At 39.7% G+C, this 24110-nt stretch overlaps 1 protein-coding gene and 1 long non-coding RNA gene across 14 annotated transcripts in view; one reads left to right on the top strand and one right to left on the bottom strand.

Moving 5' to 3' along the window:
• Positions 1-24110, bottom strand: part of LOC146768030 (uncharacterized) — a 144802-nt gene that overhangs the window by 48180 nt on the left and 72512 nt on the right. For all 10 annotated transcript variants that reach the window (XR_014953992.1, XR_014953993.1, XR_014953988.1 and 7 more), the window contains 2 exons: positions 23520-23630; positions 264-22959 (listed from right to left, as the gene is read on the bottom strand). This is a non-coding gene — a long non-coding RNA (uncharacterized LOC146768030). The remainder of the gene's footprint in view (positions 1-263; positions 22960-23519; positions 23631-24110) is intronic.
• EPAS1 (endothelial PAS domain protein 1) overlaps positions 1-24110 on the top strand; it is a 75916-nt gene that overhangs the window by 49318 nt on the left and 2488 nt on the right. For all 4 annotated transcript variants that reach the window (XM_021544322.4, XM_085575922.1, XM_021544321.4 and 1 more), the window contains 13 exons: positions 2284-2435; positions 3031-3115; positions 3613-3731; positions 3827-4029; positions 12098-12204; positions 16855-17002; positions 17759-17967; positions 18291-18478; positions 19341-19451; positions 21054-21538; positions 22636-22759; positions 22845-22962; positions 23441-23623. In XM_021544322.4, coding sequence (XP_021399997.3) covers positions 2284-2435; positions 3031-3115; positions 3613-3731; positions 3827-4029; positions 12098-12204; positions 16855-17002; positions 17759-17967; positions 18291-18478; positions 19341-19451; positions 21054-21538; positions 22636-22759; positions 22845-22962; positions 23441-23623 — 2232 coding nt within the window. The remainder of the gene's footprint in view (positions 1-2283; positions 2436-3030; positions 3116-3612; positions 3732-3826; positions 4030-12097; positions 12205-16854; positions 17003-17758; positions 17968-18290; positions 18479-19340; positions 19452-21053; positions 21539-22635; positions 22760-22844; positions 22963-23440; positions 23624-24110) is intronic.

Below are 24110 nucleotides of genomic sequence, written 5' to 3'. Positions count from 1 at the left end.
GCATGTGTAGCCAGAATTGCAGTGCAAGGATGTGAAATGATAAATCCCCAGCCTGTGCTGGCCATCCCCAGAGAGCGTCCTCTCTTCCCTGCTACCAGTCTTGTTGAGAGGCAAAGGGTGATAAACAAAGTGCTCTCCATAGCTCTGGGGTTGAGTCCACTTCTTCCCTGGTTTGCATGATGTGTGATGGGCTGCTGCCAGGGAGGGATGTTGAGGAACAGGAGGATGCAGCAGCAGCAAGCATCGTTTTTGTCACCACTTACCTGTTCCAAACAGTACTTGCTGGGCTCTACACTGCAACTGCTCATCCCTCTTGGTTTGCTTGCAGTCCATCCTCAGGCACCAGCAGATGCAGTTCCAGGAGCTGTACAGATTAAACTTATCCTTTAATCATCACTAATTAGTGCTTCAAAGTAAAAACTGCATTAGTTTGGCTCAGCTTCTTCCCTATTCAAAAAAACAACAAACCCAAATCATGTAATGTTTTACAAAGCAATGCTCTATTCCTGCTTCAAGACTTCTTGCAAAATGAGTATTTCAACAAGAAACATGAAGGAATATGATCAATGTGCTGTTTCTTTGAGGAAAAGAACAAAAAATTAATTACTTTTCTCAAGTGCTAACAGTATGTGTACTACAGAACAAACTGTAAGCTGAAATTGCAACATTAAACCATCAAAGGAGAGCAGCTTCTCCAAGGAATTTGTGTTCCAATGTTCTTGCAAGATTGATGGTGGGCCCAGCCTGGAGCACTCTTGTGCCACCAGGAAGGAAGACAGAGAGCAGAATCACTTCAGCTCTTCTCTCATCATCCTTGCTGCCATGGGCTTTAGGGCATCTTCGATCTAGATAGGACTTACCCATGGCCCCAGATTTTGGAGTTGGCTATTCCTTATTCTGAGACAATAAGGTGGGGTTTTTTTTCTTCTTTTACTTGCTTTTTCCCTTCAAAATCTGAGCCTTACCATGTTATTTGCAATGACTGATCACAAATGTGCAGTCTAACTGACAAAACTGTAAAGATAAGCTCACTACAGCAGTCTGAGCTACACAGACCAGATACAGTATCTGTAAGTGGTTTTGTAAAAAATAATTCCAGAGGTTTCACGTAAAACATATAAAGAAATTAATGGGCCAGCCCCTACACAGACATTTTTCAATACTAGCTATCTGCATGTCATTCCCTGACAACTTCTTATTGATGGAGCTGAGACATGCTTAAAAGCATAGAAGGGAAATGGGCATTTGTGTGACTGGCATCAGGAGGAGCAGTGCCTGCCCCCTCCCCCCCTGCCTGCAGTTTTGCCATGTGCTGCCTCCCATGGCACAGGATGGGCCACACAAGGAGGGCATCACAGTGCCATCGATTATTGCTACACTGCAGCCAAAAGGTACCAGGAAAATGTATAACCAAAAGAAAAATATCTGTAATAAATATTCTGTCACTGCCTTAGGTTTCAGCTGAACAGTGGCATGTCTTTTCCAGAAATTAGTAAGGTACACTGGGTTCATGAATCTGCATAGGCAAACATCTAGGATATAAGCAGAGTCTGAGGCTCTCCTTCAGGACAAGGGAAGTGTGGGTGAGTGATGAAACTTGTCAGACTTTGGTGGAGTGGAGTATAGGAAGTCCTGAGGTCTGCAGATGAAAAAGCAGGTATCAATGAGATGGATCTGTGGTTTTCCAAGGAATACTAAGATTTATGGGATGACAAAGAGATTCACCCAGAATGGCTTCAAGGGAGCAGTTTTCTACTTTTTCAATCCAAAGTAGTGTTAAGAGATACATCTGTACTGAGTAAAGAGGCATGTTTTGTAGGAGCTGTATTTGAACTTCTTAGAAAGTTTGACCTAATGGAAGAGTCCTGTTAGGTGTTTGTTAGGGATGCAGAGATTTATGTAGCTTTTGTAAGGCTTGCCCTCTACCTTGTGCCTGTTAGGCAGTATAAATGTTGCAAGTCGCCAGAGAAGATGCACCTCAGTCATTTGCATCTGCAGGTGTGAGTGACTGAAAACACATCTTGCAGAAACATGCTAAAGGTGAAGAGAGGGTCTTGCATTTGCCAAAATGTTCAGAAAAGTATCTTCTGCCTTTCTAGTAATAAGGGCGTCCTTTTCATATGCTGTTCTGAAAGCCCCACCAGAAGAGGTTTGTTGAAAGGAAATTTTAACAGCACAAAAATATTTTGTCTCCTTGTAACTGGATGTTCTTGCATTGAAAAAGGCTGGCTGGGGTGCTGAAGGCTTTAAATGTTTTTTTTTTTCTTTCTTTCTTTTTCTCAGTATGTGCTGACAATGAGAATGAACTAGAGGCAGACCAGCAGATGGACAACTTGTACCTGAAAGCTTTGGAGGGATTTATTGCTGTGGTGACACAGGATGGAGACATGATCTTTCTGTCAGAGAATGTCAATAAATATATGGGTCTTACCCAGGTAACTTGTTTCCTTACACTTTCCTCTCTTTGGAATACAGTTCATAGAAATAACTCTTACGTCTAAATGCAGAAAACCCAGTTGTGTGTTGCTGCAAGAAAGACTGGAAATAAAATGTCTTATTTCTCAGGCAGGTACCTTGCGCAGCAGACAACATGGGTTGCAGGTTCCCTCTCCCTTCCTATCTAGTTGTAGTGTCCTTGGTGACTGCAAAGTTGCCTTCCTACATCTTACTAGGAAGAGAAAGCATTATTCTACTTGTGCCTTAAGACTATGGGACAAAGGGGATAGAGCTGCTCTTTTTGGTTCCCCCTTTTCTGCTTTGGGGACTGGGAGTTTTGTCCTGCGTCGAAAATAACAAGAGGTGCTGACTGTTAACTGCACTGTGCAAATTCAAAGATAAGAGAATCATTCTGGGGAGAAAATGAGGAGTTACACATAGGATAAACAAAAGGAGGGTCGTGGGATTTGTGTCTGTGAGCATCCTGTCAATGCATTTAGTTCTAGTGACCAACTTTATTTCAATTGTATGTAAAAACAGAGAAATACTTTCAGTTGCTTTGATTTGCTATGTGTAACTCTTACTTCCACACAGGTGGAACTCACTGGACACAGCATTTTTGACTTCACTCATCCGTGTGACCATGAAGAAATTAGAGAGAATCTGAGTCTGAAAAATGGTAATAATGAAAATACAAAAATCCTTGTTTGTTCCTGAAATAACTAAATGAAGTAAATTGCTAGCAAAAGAGATCTGTTTGTCATGGTAAAAGGAATTTTCATTCCTAGAGTAATCATTAACTGCTACTCAGTGCTTTGCAGATTCATTTTATTTTGCCAAATATTGCTTAAATATGATAGTACCAGGTGTTTGTTTAGTGTTTTCCCTCATCAAGTTTAGACAGGTATAATGTTTTCAGCTGTAACACTGTGGAAAGATTAATGTGCTGCAAGCTAAAACATAGGTTTAAAATGCACAAAGTCCTATTTAAGTTCCACTTAAAGTTTTAGGTCTGAGCGCTACAAACTGCTCTACAATGGTCCATGAATCTTTGATAGTCTCTGCAGGTTAATTATCTGAGAATTAGTCTGTTATTTCTGTTGAATCTTTCATGCTTATAAGTAGAAGAAATCAAAAAGAAAAATGAGAAAATTAATTTGCCTTTTCCTTATACAGGTCCAGGCTTTGGAAAGAAAAGCAAAGAGATGTCAACTGAGCGTGACTTCTTCATGAGGATGAAATGCACTGTTACCAACAGAGGCAGAACTGTTAACCTCAAGTCTGCTACGTGGAAGGTACAATATTTGAGCCAAATTAAGTGGGTTTTATTTTAATAGATATTTTGATGTGGAGAGAAAGTACAGCCTAAGTTTGTTTCTTCTTATTTCAGGTTTTGCACTGCACTGGACAAGTTAAAGTGTATAACACTTGCCCTCCTCACACTCTGTGTGGGTATAAGGAGCCTCTTCTCACCTGCCTTATAATAATGTGTGAGCCTATTCAGCACCCTTCAAACATCGATATTCCCCTGGACAGCAAGACCTTCCTGAGTCGCCACAGCATGGACATGAAATTCACCTACTGTGATGACAGGTATGCTCCACTGGCTTTTCCTTTCCAGAGGTGTTTTTTATCTTCTTGAACAAAACAAGCATTTCTTCCAAATATTTTGTGTGGACCTGGTAAGCAAGGACCAGAAAAAAATTCAGCCTGCTACCAAAACAGCTATTTAATGGCTCACTTAATCCACCTCAAAAATTTCAATTTGGGTGAAACTGTATTGCTGCTGTATTTCCTCATCCTGCCAAGTGAGGAATTCAGTTTTACTGGCAGAGGATGAGGCGACTTGGAGCCACAAATGTCAGCTTCTTGGGGTTTAACAAAATGAAGGGTATGCAGGATTCCTGTTTTAGAGTGTGTCCCAGGGCACGCCGTATGGACCTTAGTCAAGGACTGTTTTACGGTTGGTTTGGCCCAGGATGCTGTTATCAGTTAGCTGGCAAGTACTTTATGCTCTACATTAACCAAGAATTGCCAAGGCATCCAGAGTACCTGCTGCTCTGAAATGAAGTTGCAGCCTCTTGCTCAATGAAAAGCAAATAGCCTTTATTGGTTATCTCCCTGTGCCTTTTAGTGACGAAATAAAGGGGGGAGGACCTTGGATCAGGCAAGAGGCTTGTCCTCTGCTCCCCACACTTCACTCTTGAGTGGAAAAAATGGAGATCCCTCTAGTCCCCACCTGCCTGACTGTACTGGGATGGCATATTTCATGCCATCTACCTCTTTTCCCTGAGTGTGTACTATGATAACTGTTCCATGCATGCGAGTGAGCCAGAGATCCCTCCTCCTGAAGTTTCTTTGTGTCCTTCATTTGTCTTCACTGCTGTGGATTTGGGGGTTGTCTGGGGGTTTTGAGGTAATCTCTGAATTTAAGATAAACTTCTCTGCCTAAAGAAATTGGTCTCTTGAAATTCAGAAATGCTAAGAACCTCTGAGGTCTAGAAGGTTATCAGTGAGATTATACACATGCTTGCAACTTACGCAGAAACTCACAGGACCAACCAACATCTTTGTTGATTTCTTCAACCTTCGGAGGTTTTTTTAAACTTTGCTAAGTAAGGTTATTTTTTTAAACAATGTGATGAAGCAGCCATATAAACTTGCAGTGTTAGCAGCTGGGGATGAAAGCAAGATTGCGAGTGTGAAACTTGTGACCGACCTTCTGACCTCTCTGAGAGCTGCGCAGCAAGTAACTAGAAATGGTCTCTGATGTAATCACAATGAGACTTTTTCCTTTGTTAATATTTTCAGCATGAAAATATTGAGATATCAATAGGATTTTGCTGCTGGAGGGAGTGACTCAGTATGATAGTGACTCATTATTAAAAGCAGTGTGCTCAGAATTACTGGGGCCATTCAGTGACAGGTTACAGGAGAGGAGCAGAGGATTTTGGATTTGACTTTATTGCGGCATTCACATGTTTCTGTAAGACTTAATGCACAAGCCATTATAAATGAGAATTAGAGGGACTGATGCTATCCCATAAATATACACATGCTTATTTTAAAAATAATGATACATTATGTCTTGTCTTAAATAGTGGACATTTGATTTACAGGGAAGGTGTTTCAAATGGCAGTGAAATATGACAGCTTCCTCTGAAGGATTGAACTTGTAGGGATTTTAAAGGGATTTTTTTCTCCAAAACCAGACTATAAAGTAGCACATCTTTTACTATATAATTTTGGTTGGATGTTTCATGTTATTCAGATTTTGGTGAAGCTGCAAAAAAGATAGCCAAGGCAGAGAAGGAGGAGTTTTTCAGGTTGTTTGCAGCAGATCCACCTAGCCCCCACTTCCCTCCTAGAGAGATGCTGATTTCTCTCCAGCAGGCGACACATCACTAGACACATAAAAATGCAAAACACTCAGCTGTTCTTATCAAATTCACTGCTGCTACACAGATTGCATTGAAGGAGCAGCTTATGCCAGGAATGTAAATCCAGGCTGGGGAGTGGAGGAGAGAAGGCAGCATGTGCCAGTCAGATGCCTAAACTCTTTTCTATGTACTCTGTTCAGTCTGCAGCTACACAGCAGGGCTGACACAGCTCATTGCTTCACAAGGGACAGTGTACTTCCAGTTTAGAGCTGGTATCATGGAGGGCAGCGTGCCTCCTCTACCAGGCTTCTGCAGTGGTCCTGGTATCCTCCTTGCAGTTCATCTGATGTGGACAGGTCTGCTTCCAGGGAGCATTAAGTTTTTATTTTCAAAGCACTCAGTCAAAGAAACTCAGATTTCTGAGCATAATCTCCTTAGGAAAGCTCACAGTCACTGTCTTGTCACAAAGCAACATACAAAAAACAGACTGGCTACCTTACAGCATTTTGTGAGAAAAACTAGTTGGCTTTTCCTTAGGAAGGTACAGGGTAGATGAAATATGAAGCAGGCAAGACTGGACATCATTTAAAACATGTGAGACAGTAGCCCACATAATTTGCCTTCCAAACCTAAATTATGTATATGGGTCTATGATTTGCCAGTCACAGAGATTAGCTGAGATATGTTTGTATTTTTAAGACAGTTCTGTAAAGTGATCAGCCTGTAGAGAAAGGTTTGTGGATAGGAATAATAAATAAGGATTGTTCTCTTAAATGCCTGCTTCAGCCATTCCTGGAGAGTGATTTAAAACTGTTCCCTTGCTCCACTTATCTTGGCTAAGTGGTTTACAGGAAGGATTATTGTAACTGTAATACAGAAATGCTGATCAGTGGTACAATTTAATAATCCAAGTGAGGGTTTAGTTCAGCTGCACAATGCTTTTGTGTCAGGAAGGATTGACAGTGAAGGTGTTTTAGTCAGAAGAAAAGGCGTGTCAATGTACAAAGGTGATTTTGTTACTTCGGTGGCATTGGCTTGCACTTTGAAGACAGGGCTTGCTGTGGGGGATTGTATGTCCCTGATTACAAAAACCCAATTAGTTATATGCCCTTTTCTTCTTTTTCTTGACTGGAACATTTTAATGGTAGAGTTGAAGACGACAAAAGGAACAGCAGAGGATGTGTGGTGATTCAGAATAGGATGGTGCAGGAAGATGCAATGCCATAGCATTGATCCCAGTTAGATTTCCCATATTAGTATTCATGGGGGACCCAGGCTGTGCCCTGTGAGAGGAAACTGAGTTTTTATTGTGTCTCAGTAAATAAGAAGTATGCAGGCATGGGATTTTGGATCAGGATTTAAGTCAATTTGCCATTTGACCTATACTTGGGGAATATTTTTAAGTTAAATGGGAATGCAGGCAAGCGCTTGAATGGACCTCCTGTTCTTTCATTCCGGCTCAGGGGAAAATGCAGTATGGAAACAAGTGAAGTGGTGATATGTGAAGCCAAAGATCCACATTTGACAAAACTAACTTTTGGTATATGTCATATTTAAGAGTAAAACATGACCTACTTTTTTTATTAATAACAAAATTCAAGTAGACAAAATGAGTGGGAGTGACAGTCCTGGTGAAGATTTTCATGTACACATGTAGTTTTTTTGCCTCACAGAGCAGATACACCTGACCAGGCCATCAATCCTGCTCAGTAGTGGCCAGGGGGGTCCCAGGATTTTGCATTTTGGGGTTTTTTGTTTGTTTGTTTTTGGTTTTTCCAGTTTGTTTGTTTGGTTTTTTTGCATTTTTTTTTTTCATTGGCCAGGGTAAGTGTAGAAGGTGCCATGAATATTTTTGAGAGGAAGTGTGGTTAGTTGGCAAGACTGCCACACTGCCTGCTCTAGCAGGCTGACAGAGTGCTTTACCCCAGGCATAGTGTCTGTGTTGGGCTTTCTTATTTTTTTCTCTCTTTTTTTAACTCATTCTGCTTTAAGTATAACTTTGTTTTGTTTGTTCCTCTCAAGACCAATTTAACTTCAATAACTTGGTAACAGTTTGAATACAGAAAGACTTTGTTAAGAGATCCACACCCTCACACACACAGTCCACACAGGGCCTGATGAATATACACCAAACTATTTTTTATAAGCAGTAAACATTAGACCAGTCTTTCACAGAGCCTGACTTCTCAGTCCTGATGGTTCTTACCATACTATTTTAACTCAATAAATGTCATACAATAAAAAGCTCTGTGCTCCTATAAAGGGACAGAAAAGCACAATTTTAAAAAATACTTGAACTAGCTCATCTGGTAGGAAATGCAGCGTTGAAGCAGTGAATTTCGATTGCTTTGCCATATCTCAAAGATATAAAATAGAGAAAAGTTGTACAAACCTAGAAATGGGATTCAGATCATTTATTTCTTAATTGCGTACCCTAAGCACAAAATTTAATTCCATGTCCCAAAATTTGATATTAAGATACTTATATATATATTGTATAATTAAAGGAAACTGAAATAGTGCTCAAAACATACTTGAGTGGTGGTGGTTGGGATAGATCTCCTACTACAAATGGCTCTGCTCACCTCTTCACTGTGTTTTTTGAGATTTTGACCTCTGTACATCATGATGACAAATTTAATTCAGAAAACTGAAGTGTCAGTCAGGCAAAAATTAAGATTCTCCCAAAGGTATTTGTGTTCTCAGAAATGAGTTGGTAACAGGAAAATAAACAGCCTCAAAGTCCACCTGTCATCTTCAACAAAAAAAATATAATTATCTTACTAATGAGCATTCTACAGATGCAAAGGAAGCATAAAGCCTACCATGACAGTAATGCCATCCAAAACCACCATACAGTTTGTTTTCTAATTTTGTCATTCCACAGCTTGCACAAAGAGCAATTTTCTGTGTGGTGTCTAAACAAAAGTAGAAGTCTTGTGCCTGAACTCAGTTGTGTAAATGATCCTTTAGTATTATGGGACCTAGACATTTCCCTGACTTTCTTAATTATGTTCTCCTCCTTCTCATAGCTCCATAGGAGCTATCTTGGCATTTTGTGTTGCTAAAACGCTCCTGTGGAGAGCACACAAAGTTTAGAGGGTGCATCTCCCTGGCAAACCTTAAAGTAATGCTCAGGTGAGGTTTACAAGGACCTGTGCTAAAGCACTCGCTGCCTCCTGGCCCAAGGGCTGGTCTTTGGCTCTTGGCTTTGTCAGTCTTCTTCCACAAACATCTTGGGAGAGTCACAGGATGGGTGTGATGGATAAAAGGATAGCTGCCCACTTCAACCCTGGTGGATAATGTGGCATGGAATATGCTAACCTGATTTCCAGCCTGCACAGCCTGCAGCCTACAAGATATTTTTGAAGCTTTTCAGGGTCAGCAGCACTGCGGGAGGAATAAAGGAGGGTGTGAACTGCCAATTTGAGCACCCGAAACTAATAGAGATAACAACTATTGGAGAGAGATTGTTTTTTATAAAATAGTGGTTTTTAAAAATGTATTTAGGAAAAATATCAGCCAGGTTTAGTGGGGGGTTTTGAGTGGGAAAATGGAACATTCTACAATTTTTTTCTAAATCACGTTTTTGGAGGTATCTTCAAAGGGAAGTGTAATGAATCTGAACTGTGTTAACAGATGAACAGATCGGTCAATGAGAGCATAGAGACTGTTTAGACACTTACTATTTTTCAAAGTAACTATTTTAAAACAATTACTCTTCATTAGTATTTCACTGTTACCAGGCATGGGTTTAGAATTTAGCCAGTGTTGTGGGGTTTGTGGGTATTTTTTTGATATCTTATTTTTATCTTTTCATGTAATATGTAGCTGCTTGTAGTAAAAAGATGCTACCACCACTTGCTAACTTCCATACAAGATTACATTAAATCTAATTAGATTTGACACTGTCACAGCAGGATTGTACCACAAGTCATTCTGTGCCATGGAATGACAGGAAGAGTAATTTTATAGTGAGGGTTCTCAATATGGACAGCAAGGAGCAGTTTGAGAAGGGGAATTACAGGACTGAAATACATAAATTTTGCATAGAGATTACAATTCCTACATGAGAAGAGTACCTCAGCCTGCTGTAACATGTATTTTTTGTTTGCTATCTCAGTTCCATTGCCACTTCCATGAAGGCTGTAATGTGGGTTTGGATTTGCACTGGTGCTGCTGAGTACATAGTGCTTCTGTTTTTTCCCCATTATCTTAATTTTGTTTTCCTTCTCCCTGCTTGACCCCAGTTGGCTCTCAGTGGATTAGGAATAAATACTCAACTTCTTGTATTTTAAATTCACTCCCCTTGCAATGAGCTCCAAACTAACTGGAATGGCTTTATGGTATTGTGCTGATTTATAGCCAAAGACTATAGTTTCTGATTTTAAATACCATGTATTTACCACAGTCCTGGCAAAAGCTTCTGGTCACTTACACCACTGTGTCCCAGCTGGTTGTATAAAAGCAAGCAGCAACTGTATTTTACGAGCCGTAATTTTATTAGGGCTCCTTCAGTGTTTGTTGTTTTCTCCTGATGATTCAGCTTTGATGACCAATTCATTATGAGAAATACTTTTCAATAAGAAAGAAAAAACAATTGTGGTTTCAGAAAACAATTTAGATTTGAGTGGGATGCAATTTAAAAGATCAGAAGCTTGTCAGTGAAGAGAGTAAAAAAAAATGTTTGAAACCTGGATTCAAACATTTCCTCTTTGTTGGTCTAATTTTAAATGTAAATAAAACTGGAAACACAAACAGAAAAGTACGTTTTTGAGGGGACTCCAATACAAGCTACAGCTTTTGCTCAACTGAAGTATTATAAACCTAGGTTTGTTCCATGGAAATCAGGACAGAGAATAGTTTTCAGAGTGACAAAACCAAGGTGTCCTGGGGCTATGAGCTATAGAGTTCTGTGGAGGTGGAGGCAGAGAAAAGCTGACTCAATACCTTGGCGTTCAAGCCATACACAAAATAGTCCCAATTTATGTGCCTTGCTGGAGGGGGATCCAGGAGATGAATGCCATGCTCTTGCTCTGTTTGTTTTATAGTATTTACATGTCTGTCTTGTAAAGACATGCTTGTGTCTAGAGGGTTGGGCTAAAGCTGTCCTCCCAGGGAGCACACAAACCTGAGGATGTCTCTTAAAAGTAGCAACACTACAAATGGAATGTGGTGGCAGATAAAGCCATTCTGAGTGAGACGTGGCATAAAACCTGGGCACTGCCACTGACAGCTGTGAAGTGCTGCAAGATGTGACCATTCCTTGCAAACCTCCCAGCTTTTAAAGGTTTATGACAGCTTCATGATCAGTTTGTGTGCTGCTGTTCTCTGCATTACAGGTTATTATAAGAATTATAATAGGTAGGAAGATGTAGTCAAGAGTGTCACTGTCTTGTAAACCAGAAGATAATCTTAGCTTTTGAATCAATTTTTATGTACTTTTTTTAATTTACTATGTTTCCTGTAAAGCTGTGTGTGATGATATTTCCAATTGAAATTAAACATTTTTCTTCCACCCCCTCATTAGAGAAAATCATCTGCACAGTTTGATGACCTATTTTCATTGGTTGTGAGAAAACCAACTTGTGAGAAATCTGGCCTTGCCTCAAAAAGACTCTGAAAAAAAAAGGTCTAGTTTTTGAGATCATAGTTTTCTTTGTGTAAAATCCTACTTAGTTTGTGGATTAGTCACCCAAGTAACCTAATCTATATGCCAGAGTTTTCAAATGACTGAGAAAAGACTAAGTAGATGAGCATTTTTTTTTCTTTTATCTGCCCATACTTTCTCACCTGGCATTTTTATTTTATTAAAAACAGTACCCAAAGTACCTTCTGTGTATGTTTTTAAAATGTACACATACCTTTAAACCTGGTGGCACCAACCATTACCCACCTCACATGTATTTGATTTTAATGGTTCTTGTTAGGACTTTCTGCATGTAATGGGCAGCTTGAGAACTCTGTCAGTAACAGAAGTTGATACCTTCTGTTAGAGATAGCATACAATAGGCATAGGGAAATTTGCAGTGCTCACACTGACATCCTTAGGAATTTTTATTCCAGTAGTAGGACAGGCAGTTTACTCTTAACATGAAGATATTTCAGAATGTGATCAGAAGTCCTCTATAGCTCCTCATGTGTTTGGAAGCTTGGAATTTCTCATTTTGCTTTTTTAATTCTGTTAGTTTAAGTACTTGAGCTGATAGCTGCCCTGCACATGTAAGCATAAGGCTGCAGTGACCTGAATTTTAAATACTTGCTTTTTTTTCTTGAACAAGAATAACAGAGCTGATTGGATATCATCCAGAGGAGCTGCTGGGTCGTTCAGCATATGAGTTCTACCATGCCTTGGACTCAGAGAGTATGACCAAGAGTCATCAGAACTGTACGTCACATTCTTATTTTCTTTGTCGCTTGCATGTAAAGCATAAACTGTGGGTACCTCAATGCATATTTGAAAATACAAGTGCATATTTTCTGCAGATACTCTCCAGGAGCAGTATTTACACCAGGTTACTGTGCTTATCTAGCTGAAATCTACTGCTGGTCCTTCCAGAGGGCCTGGGTTTTGCCACAATTAAAACTAAACTTGGATGTTAGAGAGGAGGATCACTGTCTCTCTAAGGTACAGTGCAAGGTTCAGCTGAAAATTTGAAAAGCTGAGTTAGGCAGTTCTGCCCTGGTGAGGAGGGCATTTCCTGATATCCAAGAAAATCGGGATTGTTCATAAAGAAAAGAGAAGGTATTGGTTGGCATGTCCTAAATGTGGCCTTCCAGTACCTGAAGGGAGCCTACAGGAAGAATGGCGAGGGACTATTTACAAAAGCGTGTAGTGATAGGATGAGGAATGGCTTCAAACTGATAGAGGCTGGGTTTACTTGAGATATTAGAATAAAGTCTTCAGTATCGAGGTGGTGAGGCACTGGAACAGGTTGCCAGAGAGGTTGTGACTGCCCTATGCGTGGAAGAGCTCCAGGGACAGGTTGGAAGGGGCTCAGAGCAACCTGGTCTAGTGGAAGGTGTCCCTGCCTATGGCAGGAGCTGGAACTAGGTGATCTCTAAGATTCCTTAAAGATCCCAAGCCATTCTGTGATTATCTTTCTCATGTGCTATTGGACTCAGCAGACAGAGCTAAAGGGAAATAGGAAGAGCTTATTGCAGTGTTTTTTTGAATGTCCTTTTGCTACCAAATAACAATAGTAACAAATAATAACAAATACGAAATAACATCCAAAGTAGATGTGCAAGGAGATTTCTTAAAGGGATATTCATTATACAAATAATACCTACTGCCAGGAACAGCTGCTTCTTGTTAGTGTTATGCCTATGGGAACTGACAGTTTTAGCTGTTCTTAAAGTAAAGTATCTGAATTATTTGGGTGCAGAGATCAGGTCCAAGATCCCTCTCTTCAGCAGGCCACACAGTTGCAATTTCCATCTCTTTCATATCAGTGTTTTAAAAGTAATTGGATTTAAATCTTCAGTCTCTGTCCTTAAGAGTTAATGCTTTGGCTGGAGACAAGGTAGTGCATTAATGGACAAATGACAGTTCCCACCCTTGGCTGTTATGGCCCCCAAACCAGTTTATTGGAGAGGTCTAAGCAGCACATCACTAAAACCCCTGCAGATGATCTTTTAATAGAAACAAAGCAAAGCAGCTAGACTGGAATCTACAGGATCAAAAAACAAACCCCGCACACCTTGTAGTTGCTGTGATGCAGGCCTCTGTCCTCAGGAACAAGCCCATGACTTAAGTCACATGTAAACGGAATTGGCCACCAAACAGACTTACAGAAAGTATTTCTGTACTTCCCAGAGAAAATTGCAGCAAAGAATAGCTGACTGACCTTAAGGGGTTAGCTACAATGGCAAAGATTTGGGACAGTTTTAAGCTGAAATGTTTCTTTAAAAACTGTTTGGCAGTGATGGAAGTTGTGTGCTGTAAAACAGTGTTGATATGAATCATGCTGTTTCCAAAGCTGCTTAAAAGAAAAATATAAATCAGCTCATATGCAGTGAGAGTTATCTGGACATGTAATTTTAAAAATTGTTTCTTAGGTAATACGTTAGTGTTTTTACAGTAAAAATGAATAAGTGGTATTTATAGATGGGATGTTAATATCCTGTGCTGGGTTATTGAAAGTCATCCTGTGAAATCAGGGGTGTGTGCTGCACTGGTGCTTTTGAATTCTTGAGTTTGATTTCTAAGAATGAGACAGTACCAGGAAGGAATAAACTGGGAGCTGGCAATCCATTTGGTAAGAGGAAAGGGAGGGTGAGCAAGCCCTTGGTGGTAATCCCCATCTAGGTAATGAAATGGGAGCACTGAGTTACTTGTCCATGTAAAGATTTCTGGGGAGTTTCTAGTCCCCACCATGACCAGGCATTAACAGATGTTGCTCCTCACTCCAGCATTTCAATCACCCTCAGGTAGTGCAGGGTGTGTGTCCAGATGCCACTTGTGCCCACTGAAAAGGGCCATGTCCTACAAACCTGGTGCAGGGTACAAGGTCTTATCAAGAAGCAGAATGAGAGCAAGAATAAGTCTTAGAGGGGTGGTGTTACAACAGCAGAAGTCCTCAAGGCACTGCACAGGTTATAAATGGTTAGGATCAAACTGTTCCATAGGATTTATGACAGCACAGGATCAGCATAGATTATCTTTTTACTGTTGAAAGCACAGGACCAAAGTCTATTGCTGTAATAAATGCAATTTCCCACAACAGAGCCATCAGTTTAAACTGCCAGCAAATTTGACCCCTTTAGGTTTTCTAAGATAAAGAGTTCTAGTATCTTCTAGAACCATCAGGCTTCTTACCAAGTCAGAGAACAACCACAAAGGCAAAATGACAGCAAGATGTAACTTGACAAAACACATGTAAACCCTTCAAATAGCAGATGCCTGGATTCCATCCTGTGTGCCATTGAGATGCTGTGTAATGCAGGGTAACCAAGCAGGTATAGAGCTTACACAGACCTTGTTCTTCCAAGTATGTGGCTATACAGAACTTACTTATTTACCTTGGCCACATCCTTTTCTACACAGAAATAGCCACCTCAAAATTCATGTTCAGCAGACGTGCATTTATTAAACAATAGTATTAGAAGTATGCTATATATAGAGTATATCTCCTTGCAGTAATGCAGTTATCAGAAGTTTAGCAAGCCTTGCAAGGGAATCATGGTTTTGTGTTCTATTAAATTTATCCCTGCCTTCCCCCCTCACCACACAAAGATAAGGAATATAATTGGAGCCTATTTCATTGACATGTAACTAGTTCTGTACAGATACAGGTAATGTATACTTTATAAAAAGTAAAAAAAATAGAGATGTGAGAAGTTCACTCTGAAGGCAGAATCTTAAATGTAGCATTGATAAAGTCAGCAGTTACAAGTGTATTAGTAATTTATGAGATTACCCCCTGGAGGGATTCTGCTGTACTTTATTATATCAGAACATGACATGCTTTGAATAATAATAATAAAAAAGATTAAAGCAGTAAAAAGCTTCTTTGTAATGTAACAGGCGCCTACACTGTGACTCTTATTGATGAGCTGATGATTAGGAAGCAGTGTAATTATGTTTCACAAGCAGAGCAGAACAGTCCAGTCACTAAAACACTTTGAAATGAAAGCCTTTTGATTTTGTTCCACCAGAAGTATTTAATCAATAAAAGTAATGTTCTACTTTGTCTAAATAAATTAAATGAAGGATGATTAAATACTCCTAGGAAGAAAACAAACAAACTTCAGAAATAGAAGGATAAACACAGCAACAATTATCTGCAAAACAGTTGTTGCATTTCACAGGCCTGGATTTGTGCATTTGTATGGTGGCGATGTAGGACAGGCTGACAATAATGGCCACATTCACAAGGAACTTTTCTGTAAAAAGACCACAGTATCAATTTTCCAGTCTTCCTGAGTCAAATTGCATTATTTCTAGGGCATTAGTTTGATGGCATACTTCTTTTGGATGTAAAAGCTGTTTAAAAGGAAAGGTTCCCGATGTGTGGTCAAAGGTTTAGTTTGGCCAGTTCCCACTTCTGCTGCTATTCAGTGTGATTATGTCTGCTTACAAGTACAAGCTCTTATTAGTGCAAGTACTGCTTGTCTACTCCAGCCCTAAATTTTTTGCTATTGATCAACATTATTTTTCTTTCACTGACAGCTTTGAATTACAACAGACAGAACATAAAACCTTACATCTCAGAAGTCCAAAGCTCCACGCTGAAAACTTGTTCTCTGCAAATACTACAAAATAATGGGGCTACAGGTTTCACCCTTCAAACATTTAGAAGCTTTAAACCCAAGTTGTACTATTGTCAGTTTATTGTTTGAGAAACACAGGATAGTTCAAAAAAACAGAGTTAAACAAACACTACTTGATTTGGTCATGTGGGTCTTGGTTTCTCCTAGGCTGCTAATTTCAAGCTCTTACAGAGGAACAACACAGCTCAACCAGAGAGAGAGAAATACAGTAGTTCAGCTTTTTTTTCCTCTAGACAAAGCAGTCCTGTTTATTATTCTTACTTTTCATATCTTTTTAAAAGTAATATTACTACTATAAGATCTTAATTTAAGAAAATATCTTAATGAATATAACTTTTAAATCACCTGATTTTTATATTTACCTATTACCTAAATGAGGAAACTATAGTTTGCTTGATAAATTCACTTTTCTACAGATCAATTTGGGAGCCTGAACTGTGTCACTTCTACAACAGGGACTCAGGAAACATGCAGTCAGCAGACATTATTTTGGGAGTTGAGATATCATATTAAATTTTATCCATATTCTGATCTGAAGATTCAGACCATCTTTTCAATCTTGAGTAGAAACCTCAAATGAACAGCCTCTTTCATGTTTAAAATGGCTGCATTTCCCCAAAGTTAAGTACATCCCTCATCCAACAAATGCCATAGTGCACTTCCGCATAATGACAACTCAGAAGCGGGTGTATTTAAAACAAGTGTTCCATGTTGTGTGTTCCTGTCCTGATGCATTATTTATATCTCTGCCCCCTTTTCTCAGTGTGTACAAAAGGTCAAGTAGTGACAGGCCAGTACCGTATGCTTGCCAAGCATGGGGGATACGTATGGCTGGAGACCCAAGGAACAGTGATTTACAACACCCGAAACCTGCAGCCCCAGTGCATCGTCTGCGTCAACTACGTGCTGAGGTGGGTGCAGGGGCCACACCAGAGCACGTGTGCATTCACGTGCTGGAGAAACGCAATATTTGGAGGAACTTTTCAAGGGTCTATTTATTCAACGTTGTTGTCCCGAAATCAGTTTAGTCATGTTTGTTCAGTCTTGTTTACTGATGTTAGACATCGATGAAAAATGTGGTATGCCTGTTCCCATATGCGCTGTTGAAATACACCACAGCCTTTCTCCTCTGCAGAGTGGCTGCTGTGCTTGTACAACAGAGAATAAGGTCTGCACTGAAGATTTTATTGTGTAACAACTGCTAATGTGTTTTGTTTTTCTAGTGCTGTGACCAAGAGATAAAACTAAGTAGTAACTGTATCATATGTTGCTAGGAGAAGCTGTTTACAGCCTTAAAAATCAGGACCAATCAGAAGCTTTGCCTTCATCTGGCAAAACTCAAGGTTTTTTGGTCCTAGTTGGGATCAAAATAGGAAATACTTATTTGAGTGATAGTCTGGGTCATAACAACCTCAACTACATCCTTTAAAAAGCAGAGCAACAAAGCCCTGAGTATTCCCACAGAAGTCCTGACCACACTGTCTGCGTCACCCGAAATGGTGGTGCTGAGCAACGCTGGAACTGTGCCTCGCCTGTCGAGAGCCTGGCATGCAACTGAGAGGCCAAAGTGCTCCTATAGCCCCAGCTTCAGGGAGTTGGTACTGCCTACTTTATCCACATCTTTCATCTTTATGGTATAAAATGCCTAAAACCTGTTCTCTCATTAGTGAAATTGAGAAGAACGATGTTGTGTTCTCCATGGACCAAACAGAATCACTCTTCAAGCCCCACCTGCTGACAATGAACACTGCCTATGACAGCGGCATCCCTGTGACAGAGAAGAGTGACTTCTTGTTTACTAAGCTAAAGGAAGAACCAGAGGAACTTGCTCAGCTGGCACCAACACCTGGTGATGCCATTATTTCCTTGGATTTTGGTTAGTATTTGTATAAATTATTTTTGTGCAACAAAGAACCACATGTGAGCCTACATTTAGAAACTTAGTAGACGAGGGCTGTTTGCTGTGTGTACAAATTGGGAGTAATGGCTAAAAGAGCCCACATGCTCACACCAGTGGAAAATTTCTGTGAATGAGAGCAGAATCAGGCTTTCTTGCTGACTAAATAATGTGCATTAAGTCCATGCCAACTTATTGTCATGGCAACTAGGAGCAGTGTTTACTTCTAATGAATAGCTGCAGTTATATCATAACACTGCACCAGCTAAAAGTATTCATTAATATTGTTAAACCCCATCCAGGAACACAGAAGTTTGAGGAAGCCCCTGCCTTCACCAATGCTGTTTTGACACCAAACAAAGCATGGCCAGTGGAAGTGAAAAGCCACCCTGCTCAAGGTGAAACACTGACGATACCATCCTTTACAATGCCTCAGATTGCACCTGGCAGCAGTACTCCAAGTGCAAGCAGCAACAGTAGCTGTTCCACGGTAAGAAGAACTTTAAAAAACATCAAAATCATGTTTTGTATTCAAATCCCACCAATATATATAGACAACATTTTTGTGTTGGCAGTCCTGACTCTCGTCTTATTAGCAAGGCCCAGAGTATCTCTGTTCTTCCTACACTGCATCATGCCTTAAGAATTAATAGCAAAACTTTGAAATGGGAACAATATCCTGGCTTCACATTGCAGTCCTCATTGTCTTCCAGCTTACCCTTTAGTAATTACTGTAACATATAAAACAACTAGTAGGAGAACATGCTACCATCTTTCATGGAGTTAGCCTTATAGAAAAAGCCAGTGTAAAATTGTGTGGCCACTGGGATCATTACCCCAGACCAGCCTCCTTTTGTTAAGTAGAAGCTGTAGCTTTTAGGAAGCTTAGCCAAGTCTGGCTTTTGAGAGCAGCTCCTTGGAGTTTCCTGCTGAAGAAATGAACGTGTGTCTGTGGCACTGCCCCGAAGAGCTGGACCCACTCTTACCAGAGGGCATCCAGTCTTAAGAAAAGCACAGAGGTATTGCTGAGCATCTTCTTTATTAATAAAAGTATTTAATGGTGTACATTTCTTGTTCCTGGTCTAAGTTGCCAAAAAAACATTTAAAATAGGATGACAACTAGGTTCCTGTAATGGGTGCCTATGTTTTGCACTGACGATCTTGTTTCAGAGAAAAGTTTCTGATATAGCAGTGGACAGTTTTGGGTTCTGAGCACCTTAAATAGACCATCTGCCCATTCACTTTTCGTAGGAAAGACCTGTTACTGAATAACAGCATGGTATAAATGACATGATGCTAAGCCAGTACTGTGGTTGTCTTCCTGCTTAGAAAAAATTGTTATTTCCATGCAGCCCAGCAGCCCAGGAGATTATTACAGTTCTGTGGATGAAGACCTTAAGATCGAGGTGATTGAAAAACTTTTTGCCATGGACACAGAATCAAAAAGTCAGTGTACCTCCCAGGTAATGAACTCCCTCTTCCAAAAGCCACCAAGATCAGTCTCCTGCTCTGTGTGTGTGTGCAGATATTGGGATACAGCATTTAAACTGCATTTGCACAAGCACCCCAAATCTTTGACACACATTAACAAAACTGTTGACTTCCAAAAGCTGCTATGTCAATCTCTAACTCTCTGAAACATGAGGTTTGGAGTGCCACTGTGGTGGCAATGAGCTTTCAAAATTTGGAGGCTTCTGTAGATTGGATAAGGAATATAAACAGCAGCAATTTTTTTTTAAATGCAGCTGAATACTAATGAGTAAACATCCTTTCTAGAACAAAATATAAATAAATGAATGCTTGCAAAACAACCAAATGAGAGAGGAATGCCCCTCACAGCACACATCTCCTTTAACTACAAAATGAAAACTCATTTTAGATATATGCTTCCTCTTTTGCCCCTTGGAAATTTTCAGAGAGACTTGAAAATTCCGTACACGTAAAGTAAAACACAGTCTCCATCTCCTGCATTCTAATAATGATGTAAGTGTAAAAATTCCCCCTATAAATAAATAAACCCATTATTACAACATTACAGCAAGTGAGCTAGTGAATAAAAGGTGTGGGCCTGATTCAGCTTATTTAACTTTAGATACTTAATTGAAATGCCTTTGTGAAGAGCTTATACTTTATAGTCAAGAGAAAGGAACAGGCACTGCTGATTGGTAGCACAGACTTCACACTCATCTCTATCTATTAATCATACAGAAAGTTTGGGATTCTGGGGCCCAAATTAGGTACTTCCATTTGCCAACACAATTTGCAGGCTTAGTTAGGCTGTAATCCATGTTCTGAAGAAATTTTGTCTAAGTCTGGACATAGAAATGAAAGCAAGAGAAAGAGTGGACAGATAGGAGACAAGTGTGGAGCAGGATGAATCTCACTGCAAGACTTTACATGTGCAAACTTCAGTATTGTCAGATTCAGCATCTGCTTACTCAGGTGTTTCCCACCACATCAGCTGCTTTGGTGGGAAAAATGAGCATTATAAAAGTGCTACAGGGTTTGGGGGGCTAACATTGATTATCCTCTCTGTTCAGCTCTGGTCAAATGCCAAGAGAAGTGAATGTAGGTATGACTAGTCCTCCAAGGGAAAAGCAGAATACAGATTTAAGTGTGGTAATGTCCTTCTGGCTACATTTTTTTAACCCTCACATTTTTAGACAGCTGGATTATGAGAAAGCTGTGTTTTGTATTTTAGCATGAAAAAGCCTGAGGTTGAACTACATGCCCCATGTTGTAGAGTCTTGGCACACAAGTTATTTAAAGCTTAGTGAAACAGAATCTTCTTCAGATCACAGTGACGCTGGAGGCTGCATGCAAGCTGCTTTAACAAATATTGCTCCTCTGGGAGGTTTTTTCCTTCAGTTTGTTGTCTTAATTTTGCTGCTGATGATATGATGAACATGTATGCTAGCATAGAAATAAGACACCTTTAAACAGGACTTTGCCAATTTCATTAGGTAAATCTGGCATACAGTGATTTTTCAGCTTTGTTAGTATTCCATATCACACTAACTGCCACAACTATTACTAATTTATGAACTTACTTCATCTTTGCACAGACTGACTTTAATGAACTGGACCTTGAAACCTTGGCTCCTTACATTCCTATGGATGGAGAAGATTTCCAGCTCAGCCCCATCTGCCAAGAAGAAAGTCCTCTCTCTGAAAGTGCACAAAATACCCAGCAGCATCTAAGTAGCATGAGTACCATCTTCCAACCCCTTGCTCCTACTTCACAGAATCAGTTCTTCCCAGAGAAATATTGCCCACAGCTATCAAATGAAAAAATTAACTCTGGTCATGGGTCCCTGTCATCAGCGTTCTTCAACAATATGAGTAGGTCAACCCTGCCACCATACCATGACCAAGCCAGCACTCCCCTGTCTTCAATGGGAGGAAGATCAAACACCCAGTGGCCACCTGATCCCCCATTAGAATATGTTCCTGCAAAATGGAGACTCATGGATAAATACTCAGGATCCCTATCAAGTTCCCCTTCAGGTCCACCAATAACTTCTCAGAGAGTGCCCATATATAAAAAAAGGTATGTGTTTCTAGGGTATAACTATGCATATTTACCCAGAAAATATTCTGGAAAATGAGAAGGGTCATTATCTTGAAAATTATTTTTTCTCAATTCAGCTGAAACAATTTGTTGTCATAGGCATCAGACTGCAGCTCTGGGGAAATTACTGTGGTGCTCTCCCAGTGGCAGTTAGTCTGAAGGAAGCAGAAGTGGGCTAATTTTTCATTGCCTGTAAGGATAGGCAAATGAATTTCCTGCTGGTCCGGTTAAAATTACACCAGTAATTTTGCAAAGCATGTTTGACTTCATGCAATTTAAGAACAGTACCAAAAAGACTTACTGATCCAGCAGTAGCAGGGACACACACATACTTTCTTACCTTGCATATATTTTCTGCCCAACAGAAAATGGGGAAGAGAGAGGAACCGAAAGTACATTATTACTGGCATATGTAAATACTACAGCCAAGTCTTAAATTGCAGGCTCTTTTTCTACAAGCTTTTTGTTTGCTTTCCTACATGTGAACAGTATGTGATGAGATGTAGATCAGAGGGTGCAGTCCTAGAAGTTGCCTCATAGCTAGAAGTTTCTCTGTAGCTCTTGAGTTTTCAATGTTGTTCACACCAACATGTTCAGGAAGTACATAAAACAGCAATAGTAATTTAAAAATGTTGAAGCTGTGCAGTTTGCTTTTTTGAATTTCTTGTTGGTAGAAATACCACTGTCTGAATATACATCTGGAAAGAAAGGGTTTGTCCTCAGTCAACAAGTTGTGTGTTCATACTTAGTACATAAAGCAAGGAGACATGCATGGCTCTCAAATCCAATTCTTAAAAATTACATTACTTTCTTTTCCACAGCATTTTTTTGTCTGCCTGGAGATCCCTAGAGGCTGTTTATACTAAACTTTCATAAGTCTTTGATCCCAAATGTCAAAAGTTTCTAAAGATGGTGGGATGAATAATAAAAGGAAATAAAAACATTTGATGTTTGAGATCTGTCCACTGGCAAGTCTCAGACACCTTAAATGTCTTTAAATGCAAGAAGAATCTGTAAATGAGCCAGATTATTTTGATTTGCCTTCCTGTACACTCACAAAGATCTCCTCTCCACAGGCCCCTTGATGCTTTTGGACAACGAGGCGTAGATGTAAACCCAGCAAGACTTGCTCTGTCTAACAGTTTGAAACTGAAGCGACAGCTGGATTATGAAGAACAAGCCTTGCAACAGCTGAGTGGGGTAATCATAAGAAATGCATCTCCTTCACAACTTTGGACTCACCATGGTCATCAGTGTAATTGGTTTGCTTCCCTTCTCATTCTAGGGAGATCCATCTGTCATTAACCCGTCTCACTTAATGTGGAAGAGAATGAAATTTCTCAAGGGGGAAAACTGTTCCTTGGTTACAGAAAAGAAGTCTCTCAGCACAGGTGTTCTTACTGGTAAGACAAAAGAAAGTGATTTTGCAATATTACATATTGAAACACCATTTTAAGACTAGTTGAATAGGGAAAAAAGCTCTTTCAAAAGGAAATGTAAATAAGCTCTGTAAATATTACATTAAGCTAAAATTAAAGATCAAGTTATATCACTAAGAGCTGAACAATTTAAAAGTACATTTTACAAATACCATTAGTTGGTTTCACAGATGTTCACACACTTGCTTAGGAGGGAACAGAAAACAGCTTCATGGAGCTGTGTTTGCCTCCTGCTGATCCAAGGTGTGAATATCTCAGAGCTAGAACAGATCCTGCTTCTCTACAACACTGTGTTTCCTTACACAAGCATATCTTCACTGCAGTACTACTGCTAGAGCTGGGACTATTTCTAGACTTCCTTTGTGATAAGATGTATTATCTACTATAATTATTACACTGGCTTCATTTAGCACTTTTTTTTCCCCCTCTATTTCAATAACAGATGAATTTTTCCGTAACTCGAGAGGTCTGAGCCAACCAGTAAATCAACTGCAGCAACAGCAGCAGCAACATCAACCCACCTGTGACAGTCCGGGTGAGAATTTGAAAGCAGGAGCATTTCCCCCTCTGTTTTACAGTTCCCATTGTCAGGACTACAGTGTCCAGCCAGCTCATAAAGCATCAGGTAAGAGCTGTCAAACACAGAGATTGGAAAATGTTGGTATTTTGTTCTAATGCTGATTCTATGAAAAAAAAAAACAAACAAACACACAAGGAGGATGATAAAAATCAAAATATAGTATAAAAATCTGTCATTTAGTGTGAAACTGTAATGTAACTTGTAATATGTGAGAAAAATATTTTTACCATTCATTACAGTTAAACTTAACACCTTTTCACCTTGGAGGACCTGTCATCCTCCATCCATACTCTTGTCTTGTGATAGAATTGATTATTATATCACACTAAACAAGTTGGCTGCAGCACTGATATGGAGGCTTATAAGTTAGAGTCTTAACATGTGCCTTCTAAGTGTTGAAATAATTAAAGGGGATGCATGTCTATTCTTTTTAACATATGAGAGGAGTGGTGTCAATTTAGAAATGTCTTTTACTACAGATTTTCTCATCTGGACCAATACAGATTTTCTTATCTGGACCAATACAGTTTTT

Source organism: Lonchura striata, chromosome 3, assembly GCF_050655825.1.
Source record: "Lonchura striata isolate lonStrDom1 chromosome 3, ASM5065582v1, whole genome shotgun sequence".
Taxonomy (NCBI): Eukaryota; Metazoa; Chordata; class Aves; order Passeriformes; family Estrildidae; genus Lonchura; species Lonchura striata.
This window is presented reverse-complemented; position numbering and strand designations above follow the sequence as displayed.